The 12701-nt window shown below is 45.2% G+C and overlaps 1 protein-coding gene across 7 annotated transcripts in view; it reads right to left on the reverse strand.

The window, feature by feature from the left end:
* arhgap40 (Rho GTPase activating protein 40) overlaps positions 1-12701 on the reverse strand; it is a 176121-nt gene that overhangs the window by 9382 nt on the left and 154038 nt on the right. For all 7 annotated transcript variants that reach the window (XM_072515020.1, XM_072515019.1, XM_072515018.1 and 4 more), the window contains 5 exons: positions 11768-11845; positions 11498-11657; positions 9703-9785; positions 3445-3651; positions 1456-1581 (listed from right to left, as the gene is read on the reverse strand). In XM_072515020.1, coding sequence (XP_072371121.1) covers positions 1456-1581; positions 3445-3651; positions 9703-9785; positions 11498-11657; positions 11768-11845 — 654 coding nt within the window. The remainder of the gene's footprint in view (positions 1-1455; positions 1582-3444; positions 3652-9702; positions 9786-11497; positions 11658-11767; positions 11846-12701) is intronic.

The raw sequence follows: 12701 nt of genomic DNA on the forward strand, positions 1-12701 counted from the left end.
GTCCATTGAGTCTGCACAGACCCTCTGAAAAAGGACCCGACCTAGGCTAACTCCCCTGTCCTATTCCCATAACCCCATCTAACCTGCACATCTTTGAACACTAGGGGGCAATATTAGCATGGCCAATGGAATGAAATGAAATTCACTTATTGTCACAAGTAGGCTTCAAATGAAGTTACTGTGAAAAGCCAAGCCACCTAACCTGCACATCTTTGGACTATGAGAGGAAACTAGACCATCTGGAGAAATCGTAGGCAGACACGGGGAGAACAGACAAACTCCACACAGACGACCAAGGCTGGAATCAAACCCGGGACCCTGGCGCTGTGAGGCAGCAATGCTGAGCTCTGTTAGGTCGTGCATTGGTGGTCAGTATTTCAAATGAAGAAAAATGCAGCTGCCAAGATGGTTGGGCAATATAGCAATCCAGAGAATCTTAAGTGAACAATTTCAATGGATCTTTGACCACCTTCTTAGAGAGTCTGAGGGGGAATTTTCTGGAGGGGAGCTCATGTCCTCTGTTCCAAGTACACACTGTGGCTTGTATCCTCTTCAAGCAGCAGATGTTTACAATGTGGTCCTTTGGGGTGCAGCCAGTACCCATCTTTTTAAAATGAAGTGACCATATCCTGACCCTACTAAGCTTGTCGAGGCCGACGCTTGGGATCGCTGTCACTGGTAGCCACATCCAGGCTCACGTGTTTTCATGCCTCGGGTCGCTAATGATTGAGCAAACCTTAAAATTTCTCAGGTACCAAAAGGAACAAATTTGGATAAACTATGGGCGGGATTCTGTGACCCTGAGGCTAAGTGTTGACGCCGTCAGAAACGCCGTTGCGTTTCAAGACGACGTCAACACGGCCTCAGGATCAGCAATTCTGGCCCCTACAGGGGACCAGCACGGCACTGGAGCGGTTCACGCCGCGCATGCGCACTTACATCCTTCAATGCGCCGGCCCCGACGCAACATGGCGCAGGGCTACAGGGGCTGGCGCAGAAGGAGGCCCCCAGACCGAGAGGCCGGCCCGCCGATCGGTGGGCCCCGATCGCAGGCCAGACCATATTGGAGGCCCCCGCCCCCCAGGCCGCCCCCGCCGATCCTTCCAATCTGAGTTCCCGCCGGCTGAGAGCAGGTGTGGACGGCACCGGCTGGACTCGGGTTTTTTACAACGGCCGCTCGGCCCATCCAGAGCTGAGAATCGGCGGGAGGTCGCCAACTACGGCGGTGCCAGTGGCGCCGATTCTCCACTAGAATAGTGTGTCGGCGTCGGGGCGGCATGGCACGATTCGCGCCAGACGCGGGGATTCTCCGGCCCAAGGCTGATAGAATCCCGCCCTATATGAGGGAGCACCCGCCTTATATGAGAGAGCACACACAATGTAAAACTTTCTTCTTCAGCAATGTTTCAACAGGAAATGTAAACTGGAATGCAAAGTTGAACTGCACACACGCACCTCTACATGTGGCTTGTCATGTTTGTCTGTGTGAATCTTCTTCAGCAGGTATTTTAGACGATTCTCAGACTTCTTATTGCTGTTATCATTCAGTTTTCTCACCTGCGCCACAAGGAAACATGGAATCTACAATACAAAAAGAATTGGGTGAGAGTTTTATCATTTAATATTTGTTGTAGCGGAAAAATGTTAATTGAGGAAATTCCTAACAATACTGATTAATATTTCTGTTTAAATCGCTGATTTTAATCTGAATATATCTTTTTTTTTTAAAATAAGGTCACCACCAGTGCTTTCCAATCATCTAGAAAATAAGAATTTCTGTGGTCTTTAAGCTGCACTTATACTTGTTGCTATTCACTTGAGATTGATTTACAGCCAGCAAGACTTTAATTGTGTTGCCTAGCTCAGGAAGGAGTTGTACATTGTGCCCACATACTCCTGTGCAGAGGTCAGTGTCTGGGTGGTAAGTTCTAATTGAATACGCAATTTAAACTCCAATTTATGAAGTGTTCTGGAGGCTTTTATTTGAGCGATGTTTGAAATTCTCCATGCAAGTGTCCTAATGGCATTTTGAAACAACTGTCCAGTACCACAAAAGGAGCAGCATCAATATGTGCCTGTGTTAACATCTCAGTTTTACTTCTGCACAACGGCAGGAACAAAACCAAAGGTGACCATGTGCTCATATCTAATCCTCCTTCTGACATCCCAATTCCCCTCATTCCACTCTCTCCTCTGACTGACAAGCTGCAGATAGTATCAGCGTGCACTTATTGCTTTCATCTCCCCTCACCACAACCCTGCTTTTAGAGACTGGAGACCTGCACCCAGTGGTGGAAGAGAAAGAGGTGGACGAGCAGGAAAACTGTGATGATGAAGATGAAAGACTCGATCTCATGCTTACAGCCATTAGTTCAGGTGCTGATATTGTGTGTACTTTTGAGAATAGTTTACAGGCAAGATCTGCATACGATATGCTACAGGGCACCAGTGGCCTTCAGCCAGGGGAGGGGGCATGGGGAGTGCAGGCATCAGATCGCCAGTGGGCAAATGACACACAAGTTCTGCTGCAGTGGACTCAGTTGAGGGCTTCAATGAGGTGACCAATAGGAAAAGGTGTACAGAATGAAATGCCTGGTACCTCTGCAGGCCTGCCCAAGAGCCTGTGGTCACTGTGAAAATGTATGGATGAGTCTGACATCAAGCTGGCACAGGGCTTTGCACAGAACGTAAAGATGAATCTTGTGCAGGATGATTGTGGTGGCCAACTCTATAGGAACACTTAAGAGTCAACAAAGATGCAACATCTGATTACCGACGTTTCAGCTTCCATTGCAGCACAAGCAGATGCCACCCAACGTCCGAGTGCCATGGAGGAAGCTCAATCAAACAAATTCAGCTCACTGCCACACAAGCTCAGACTGCTTAAGGTGAAGCTCAGTGGATATCATCAGAGAAAAAGACTTGCAGGATGTCATGGTGTCAGATGGCAGAGATACAACCCAGGGGAGTGACAGAGGTTTATTGGAGCACAAACCTGCTGTGCCACCTCAGGATGAGTGCATGTGTCCTCCCACCACTGCCATTCTGCTTGAGTCCTTGCTGTTTCCGGTCAGCCAACCAGCCCAGACTAAGATGCCTACTCCGAAGCTGGCCTTTTTGGGGCAAGAGCTAGTTGAGGCCATCCTGCAAGACTATCGATCTGTCATCTCCCTCAGTGAAAGTCAGCCAGACCACAACAAATAGATGCACTGACTGACATCCCAATCTGTCTACTCTGCAAACTTCTGCCACGCACTCGGAGCCTGCGCTACAGTCCTTTGCAAAATGGCGTCCTGTGCATCCAGGATTACAAGTTTGCCTGGATACCATGGAAACCCCTTTTGGAGCCAAAAAAACATCAGTAGTGGCAATAATATGGGTGCTACACAACCAAATTGTGTGACCAAATACATTTTCATTTTAGCATTCTAAAAGTCAACATACAGTCCAGAGAAGGTCTTGATAGTGGATCAGCATTCGAACAACATTTGCAGATTTTTCTGCCTGCTGCTTCTGATTGCCATCAGGAATTTTGTTTAGAATTCCTTTGTGCATGAAGAGGTTAGGGGCGATGATTGTGGAAACGTTCCAGAGATTCATCTTGTTTTTCTTCTCTTTATCAATCACTTTGCGGAGAAACTCTAGTAGCAACTGCAGAAAGTGGAACATCTGGTTAAACATAGAACACATTTAGTTTTAGTTTTGTAACTGCTACAGATAAAGACTGTGTGTCGGTGTGGTGGAGTAGATACTACAATCAATATTGTTCAAGTAAATAATGGATTCTGCTGAAAAATCGCAGCAGGTCTGGCAGCATCTCTGAAGTGAGAGGCAGAGTTAACGTTTTGAGCCTGTGTAACTTGAAGTAGTAACACGGACTCAAAACACGAAACCTGTTTCTCCTTCCTCGGATGCTGCCAGACCTGCTGAACGTTTCCAGCATTTCCTGTTTTTATTTTGTTCATGTAAAGATTAACTGCTATGTTGGAGCACAGAGAGGAAAATGGATTTCTTTCAGCAGATTCGCAGCTTATAATTTGTACACTGCTATAGTTTCAAGGTAAAATTTCACCTAAAAGGGAATTGTTTAGCTGTTTTAATATATATTTTTAAAATATATTTTTATTCAACAAGTTGCAGAACAACATAACAGTTATACAGCTCGTGAGCACCCATGCAACGGATGTACTGCAAACAATTTGTTTTTTAGTGTGAATGCTGCCCTCCACTCCCTAGTGGAGCCCTTCATCCCACCCCCGATGATGTAGGAGTCATCGCCAGGCTTTCAGAGAGGCAAGGCCAAGGATGTTGGCTCTCCTCCTCTGAAAGAGTTATGATTGTTCCGACACCTCGAAGATCGCCATCAATGGGCATGGCTTCATCTTAACCCCTACGACATTGGACATGGCCTCAAAGAATGTGGTCCAAAATCCCATCAGTCTTGGGCAGGACCATAACATGTGGGAGTGGTTGGCCGGACCCCCCCACCCCACATATCGTTCACAGCTGTCTTCCACCCCGGGGAGGAACCCGCTCATGCATGTCCTGATCTGGTGTGCCTTGTGCACCATCTTCAGTTGCATCAGGCTCAGGCTCGCGCATGAGGAGGTGGAGCTCAGCCTGTGCAAGATCTCGCTCCAGAGGCATAGTTCTTCTTCCCACTTCTCTCTCATTTTGAACAGTGGGGCCTTTCCCTCTTCTAGCAGTCGTCCACGTAGGTCTGTACACTTTCCCTCCCCTAACACTTCCGGTGATATCATAAGAACATAAGAACTAGGAGCAGGAGTAGGCCATCTGGCTCCTCGAGCCTGCTCCACCATTCAATGAGATCATGGCTGATCTTTTGCGGACTCAGCTCCACTTTCCGGCCCGAACACCATAACCCTTAATCCCTTTATTCTTCAAAAAACTATCTATCTTTATCTTAAAAACATTTAATGAAGGAGCCTTTACTGCTTCACTGGGCAAGGAATTCCATAGATTCACAACCCTTTGGGTGAAGAGGTTCCTCCAGAGTCTAGTGAATTTTGGTAAATTATCATTAGTGCATTTGCAATCTCCCTAGCCATCTTTTTTAGCACTCTGGGATGCATTCCATCAGGGCCAGGAGACTTGTCTACCTTTAGCCCCATTAGGTTGCTCATCACTACCTCCTTAGTGATAACAATCCTCTCAAGGTCCTCACCTGTCATAGCCTCATTTCCATCAGTCATTGGCATGTTATTTGTGTCTTCCACTGTGAAGACCGACCCAAAAATGTTGTACAGTTCCCCAGCCATTTCCTCATCTCCCATTATTAAATCTCCCTTCTCATCCTCTAAATGACCAATATTTACCTTAGCCACTCTTTTTTGTTTTATATATTTGTAGAAACTTTTACTATCTGTTTTTATACTCTGAGCAAGTTTACTCTCATAATCTATCTTACTCTTCTTTATAGCTTTTTTAGTAGCTTTCTGTTGCCCCATAAAGATTTCCCAGTCCTCTAGTCTCCCACTAATCTTTGCTACTTTGTATGCTTTTTCCTTCAATTTGATACTCTCCCTTATTTCCTTAGATATCCACGGTCGATTTTCCCTCTTTCTACCGTCCTTCCTTTTTGTTCGTATAAACCTTTGCTGAGCACTGTGAAAAATCGCTTGCAAGGTTCTCCACTGTTCCTCAACTGTTTCACCATAAAGTCTTTGCTCCCAGTCTACCTTAGCTAGTTCTGCTCTCATCCCATTGTAATCTCCTTTGATTAAGCACAAAACACTAGTGCTTGATTTTACCTTCTCACCCTCCATCTGTATTTTAAATTCCACCATATTGTGATCGCTCTTTCCGAGAGGATCCTTAACTATGAGATCCTGAATCAATCCTGTCTCATTACACAGGACCAGATCTAGGACCGCTTGTTCCCTCGTAGGTTCCATTACATACTGTTCTAGGAAACTATCGCGGATACATTCTATAAACTCCTCCTCAAGGCTGCCTTGACCGACCTGGTTAAACCAATCGACATGTATTTTAAAATCCCCCATGATAACTGCTGTACCATTTCTACATGCATCAGTTATTTCTTTGTTTATTGCCTGCCCCACCATAATGTTACTATTTGGTGGCCTATAGACTACTCCTATCAGTGACTTTTTCGCCTTACTATTCCTGATTTCCACCCAAATGGATTCAACCTTATCCTCCATCGCACCGATGTCATCCCTTACTATTGCCCGGATGTCATCCTTAAATAACAGAGCTACACCACCTCCCTTACCATCCACTCTGTCCTTCCAAATAGTTTGATACCCTCGGATATTTAACTCCCAGTCGTGACCATCCTTTAACCATGTTTCAGTAATGGCCACTAAATCATATTCATTCACGATGATTTGCGCCATCAACTCATTTACCTTATTCCGAATACTATGAGCATTCAGGTAAAGTACACTTATGTTGGCTTTTTTACCTCTCTTCTGAATCTTAACACCTCGATCAGTAACCTCTCCTCAGTTATATTTTCTCTTAACCTAATTTTCCTTGTCGTTGAACCCATATCTTCATGTAACAACCTGCCGCGTCGCTTACCATTAATGTTTTTACTTCCCGTTTTATTCCTTTCAGTATTCCTGGTCCTATTCACGGAGCTCCCCTCAGTCACTGTACCTTGTACTGTCGCCCTTTTTGATTTTTGACTATGGCTTCTCGGCCTTACACTTTCCCCCTTACTGCCTTTTGTTTCTGTCCCTGATTTACTACCTTCCAACTTCCTGCATTGGTTCCCATCCCCCTGCCACATTAGTTTAAACTCTCCCCAACAGCTCGAGCAAACACCAAACACTAGGACATCGGTTCCAGTCCTAACTCCCTGAATTCAGCTTGTAGGACCTCGTCCCGTTTTTTTTACCTATATCGTTGGTGCCTATGTGCACCACGACAGCTGGCTGTTCACCCCCCCCCCCCCCCCCCCAGAATGTCCTGCAGCCGCTCCGAGACATCCTTGACCCTTGCACCAGGGAGGCAACATACCATCCTGGAGTCTCGTTTGCGTCCGCAGAACCGCCTGTCCATTCCCCTTACGATTCAGTCCCCTATCACTATAGCCCTGCCATTCTTCTTCCTGCCCAGCTGCACAGCAGAGCCAGCCATGGTGCCATGAACCTGGCTGCTGCTGCCTTCCCCTGGTGAGCCAACTCCCTCAACAGTACCAAAGCGGTATATCTGTTTTGCAGGGAAATGACTGCAGGGGACACCTGCACTGCCTTTCTACTCTTGCTCTGTCTTTTGGTCACCCATTTTCTATCTCCCTCAGTACCTTTCACCTGCGGTGTGACTAACTCGCTAAACGTGCTATCCTCGACATCCTCAGCATCGCGGACGCTCCAAAGTGAGTCCATCTGCAGCTCCAGAGCCGTCAAGCGGTCTAACAGGAGCTGGAAACGGGGACACTTCTTGCACGTGAAGGAGCCAGGGACAGTGGACGTGTCCCTGAGCTCCCACATCGCACGCGAGGAGCATGACACGGGTCTGAGATCTCCTGCCATGTCTTAAACCCTCGGTTAACTTCAACAACTACAATTTCCAAAAAAAAAAACAACGAAGAAAAAATAAATAAATATACCACTGAAAAGAAAAAGAAAACAGAAAAACTACTTACCAGTCACTTACCAGGGATAACAAGCACTTCCTTCCCACCCAGCTTCGAAATCCCAAACTCACTCTTTGCTGTCTCACTCTGGCTGTGTCTTCTCTGGCTCACTGGGAGAACTCACTGGGAGTGAGTTACAGTTGCTCTTTTTAAATTGGCCTGAGTTGACTCCCCTCCCCCACCTGCTTTTAGATCAAGGTAGATTTAAGTGACTGACACTTAACTGCCAACCAGTTATGTGAGTGGGTGGGGCAGCCCGTGTTAACCTACACTGCACAATTCTAGATTAATTTAAATTAATTTAAACTCCTGAAATTTAAAAGGAGCTGACTTGCTGATTTGATTTGATTCAATTCCCACCTAGATTCAAATTCCCAAACTCACTGTTTGCTGTCTCACTCTGGCTGTGTCTTCTCTGGCTCACTGGGAAAACTCAGTCGGGGTGTTGCTGGGTAACAGGGGGAACGATGTGGCCTCCTTGCAGAGGAAGTCTCTTATAGAATCATAGAATTTACAGTGCAGGAGGCCATTCGGCCCAACGAGTCTGCACCGGCTCTTGGAAAGAGCACCCTACCTAAGCCTACATCTCCACCCTATCCCCATAACCCAACAACCCCATCTAACCTAATGGCAATTTAGCATGGGCAATCCACCTAACCTGCACATCTTTGGACTGTGGGAGGAAACCGGAGCACCCGGAGGAAACCCACGCAGACACGGGGAGAATGTGCAGACTCCGCACAGACAGTGACCCAAGGGGGAATCAAACCTGGGACCCTGGTGCTGTGAAGACATAGTGTTAACCACTATGCTACCATGCTGCCCTTATCTGAAGATACCGAAGCTCACTCCCTTTCAGGAGTTGGAACTTCTGTTAGTTCCTCCAGGATTGTCACTCTGCCATCTCCGTATATGTCCCTGACCCTCAAAACCGCTTCCTCCCTTCTCCAGGTTTTGTATGTGGCGTCCATTCTGGCTGGGATGAATCTGTTATTTTTACAGATAGGAGCGGAGATGGATGTGTCTCTTAGCTTGAAATGGTGCTGAAGCTGGTTATAGGCTTTCAGTGATGCTACCATCACTGGGTTCGTCGAGTACTTGGTCATGGGGAATGGGAGTGGGGCAGTGACCAGTGCCCGCAAGGATGTTCCTACACAGGGATGCCACTTCTGCTTTTATGTCAGGAGCTGATTCTTATGGAAACTTTAACAAGGCTGTAGGTTCCACATCCACCTCAGTTCATTCTGAACTTTGGTCAATTTGTTTTTGCAATCCTTTGTAACCCTCAATAGAGAGTAGCCCTCCTCAATAACCCCTTCAAACTTATCCCCCCACCCCCCTCATTAAAACCTATTGCACTGGGCCCCCATTTGCAAACAAAATCCAAGCCATTTACAGATTTTACAAGTATAATTCTTGATGTCAGTGGAAAGAGATCAGCCAGCCTTACAGGTCAATGGCAACTCGCTGCAGATTCTCCTCCAGACCATCAGGGAATGGCAGAAGTTGCTCATTCTGAGCAGTAGGAAAAGGAGACCTGCCCACCTGGCTAAGGCAATCTGGATGCTTTAAATTTCGTGATGATGCAGTGCAATCTAGAATATAATGCATCAATATGAACATTATTATTCAAATTAATAGTTTTCGCACAATTAATCTGGATGATATATCTGAGAAAAAAACTTGCCAAATCTTCATTATCCATGTAAAGTGACCCTGCAGTCACTATACAACAGCATCCAAATGTTTCTTAATGATTCCATGTTTTTTGTCTCTGAGACCAAACCAGGGGATCTGCTCCACATGTTCATACTTATTTATGCAAAACACGCCCTGACCATAGCTCTACATTTGTTGCGGCCAACTGGTAAGGTGGTGTTCAAAGTAGAATTCTGAGTTTACCTCTCCTACATCATTTACTCTCTGTTGTTGGTCAACCAAGGTGCCCTCAGTCACTTCCATTCAAGGTTGACTTTTATTAGCTTCCTGCCATAAGTTTTGAATTTATATTGAATACTAAAGTGTGGAGGTGGCGTTTTAGTGCTCTAATCCTTCATTTCCATAATAAATCCTACCTTTAGTGTAGCTCTATAGATCTCTGGGAGGACTACCACAAGAAGATTCAAGGAATGTATCATCTGTGTTTGATCCGAGATATCTGAAATAAATCAAAAGCTGTTGCAATACAAGTAAAGCAAAAAGTGATTTTAATTACAATGGGTAAAATTAACCCTTGACATGGTCTTTTATTTAATCAAAAACCTGCATGTACACGGAATTATACATGATGTGGAGATGCCAGCATTGGACTGGGGTGGGCACAGTAAGGAGTCTTACAACACCAGGTTAAAGTCCAACATGTTTCTTTGGAATCGCTAGCTTTTGGAGCATAGCTCCTTCATCAGGTGAGTGAAGAGGTAGGTATTTGTGTAACCTACCTCTTCACTCACCTGATGAAGGAGCTACGCTCCTAAAGCTAGTGATTCCAAAGAAACCTGTTGGACTCTAACCTGGTGTTGTAAGACTCCTTACATAGAATTATACAGCGCAGGAGGCCGTTCAGCCTATCATGCCTGTGCTAGACCTTTGGTAAAGCTATCCAATTAATCCCACTCCCATTCACTTTCATAGAACCCCTACAGGCCCATTCGGCCCATCGAGTCTGCACCGACCCCCCCCCCCCCCCTAAAGAGCAACCCAGGCCCACTCCCCCACCCTATCTATGGAAATTAACCTACACATCTTTGGACTGTGGGAGGAAATCGGAGCACCCGGAGGAAACCCACGCAGACACGGGGATAATGTGCAAAGTCCACACAGTCACCCAAGGCTGGAATTGAACCCAGGTCCCTACTCTGTGAGGCAGCAGTAAATTCCTTCCTTTCAATTAGTTATCCGATTCCTCTTTTCAAATTTACTATTGAAACTGCTTCTACCACCTTTTCAAGCAGTGCATTCCAAATCCGAACTACACACTGCATGATTTGATTTCTCATGTCACCTCTGATTCTTTTGCCAATAGTCTTAAATCTGTGTCCTGTGGCTACTGATCTCTAATTACTCTGTCAAAACTCTCATCATTTTGAAGACCTCTATCAAGTCTCCTCTGCATATGGTCTGCCCCAAGGAAAACAACCCCAGCTTCTTCAATCTTTCCAAATGACTGGAGTCTCTCATCCTCGGTACCTTTGTAGCAAATCCCTTCTGCAGCATCTTTGAGGCCTTGGGATAAGTCCTAAAGTGTGCTGCCCAGCAGTGAGCAATGTAGTCTCGCTGAGGCCTAATCTGAGGGTTCATAAAGGTTTATCATAGCTTAATTGATTCTGTACTCTATGCTTCTATTAAGAAAGTCAAATATTCCACACACATTCTTAACAATCTTTTCAACTTGTATTCCAACTTCAAATATTTATGTACATCTTTCTCTGTTCATACCCTTTAAAATTAAACCATTCAGTTTACATTGCCTCTACTCTTTTCTCATAGCAAAATGTATCACTTCACAGTCCTTTGTGTTAAACTTAATCAGTCACGTGTCCGATCATTTCACTGTTCACATCCTCCTGAAGTCTCTTTCTAACTTCCGAGTCATTTGCTACATTTCCGAGTTATCCGCAAAATTTGAAATTACACCCTGTTTACCCAAATGCAGGATCATTAATATAGATTAAAGAGAGGTGGCCCTAATATCAAACACAAGGAACAACACTGTGTAGTTTCCTCCAATCTGAAACTTAATCTTGAACAACAACATTCTGCTTTCTGTTCTTCAGTAATTTGGGGTCCAGGCCCCCACTCTCCCCTTGATCCCATGGATTTTATTTTCATTACCGAGTTCATTATGTGCCACTTTATTGAAAGCCTACATACGTTTGACTGCTGTGAAAGCAGTCACATATTCTGCTGTTAGCAAGGGAGATGGCAATTCACGGATAAACATCTTTAATAAGCCTGCAAGGTCGTTTTGGTGCACTTTCTTCCAGTCAAAATTCATTTGGTAAAAGTTTGCATCAATCTCCTGTTGCAAATTCTGTGGGCAAGAAAGAAAATACACAAAAGCTGAATGTTACAATGCCAAAACTATCAGTTGGTAAAATTAAAATTTATTTTACTTCATTCTGTTTGTTTGGTTAGGAGTACCTTCATCCTAGAAACAGAGCCCGAAATGCGGAGGATCCCTTCTGTTTCTAAACCTCCAATTTCCAGACAGCACAGCAACTGTGGAAAACAGAATTGGCTTTGTATTGGAACAGGCTACATGTACGAATTTAAAATTTATCGAATTCATTCTAAAATTCCTCTCTTGCTGTTTGGCCAAGGAATGAATGCAGTTATTTTGAAGAGGTTAATGCTCTGCTAATTCTGTACAGACAAAAGAAGTGTTATGCTTTTATTGGTTACTGTTGCTCAGGCTAATCTCACAGTCTTAGAGTTCCTTGTACCTCTGGATGTGATCTTTAATTTAACAAGTACATCACATATTCTTGATTGTGGCATTTCTCGGCTGGATTTTATGGGACACTGTGGTTTTCGCCCTCGGTGAAAGGGTCAGTCGGGTGCTCGCCTATGACCAACAGCTGTCCTGCAGCAATTTAACACCGGGAGCAGTGTTTCCTGTTTTAAGGAGAGATTTTGGCCCCAATCTTGGTGGGTTGTACTGCTAGAGAGAACGGACAGTCTCGGCAGCATCATTCCGGTGAGTTGACCACTGTGTCACAACACCGAGAGGCCCAGGTAAGCCTGGGGTCAGGAGTATCTATGGGAGGGTAGGAAAGTGGGGTGCTTCTTTTTAATTATTTCAGAGGATGTGGGCATCACTGCAGTGACTAGCAATTTTATTGTCCATCCCTAGTCGCCCTCTAGAGCTACCTTCTTGAATCACTGCAATCCACACTGTTTTGGTACACCCACAGTGCTGTTAGAGAGGGTGTTCCAGGATTTAAACACAGAGCAAGTGAAGTAACAGCACTATATTTTCCATTCTGGAGGATGTGTGACTTTACGCACACTTGTTGCCGGGGGTGGGGGGGTGGGGGGGGGCGCTTGTAAGTATGGTTTCTTTAATTTGATGCTT

Source organism: Scyliorhinus torazame, chromosome 8 (assembly GCF_047496885.1).
Source record: "Scyliorhinus torazame isolate Kashiwa2021f chromosome 8, sScyTor2.1, whole genome shotgun sequence".
Lineage (NCBI taxonomy): Eukaryota > Metazoa > Chordata > Chondrichthyes > Carcharhiniformes > Scyliorhinidae > Scyliorhinus > Scyliorhinus torazame.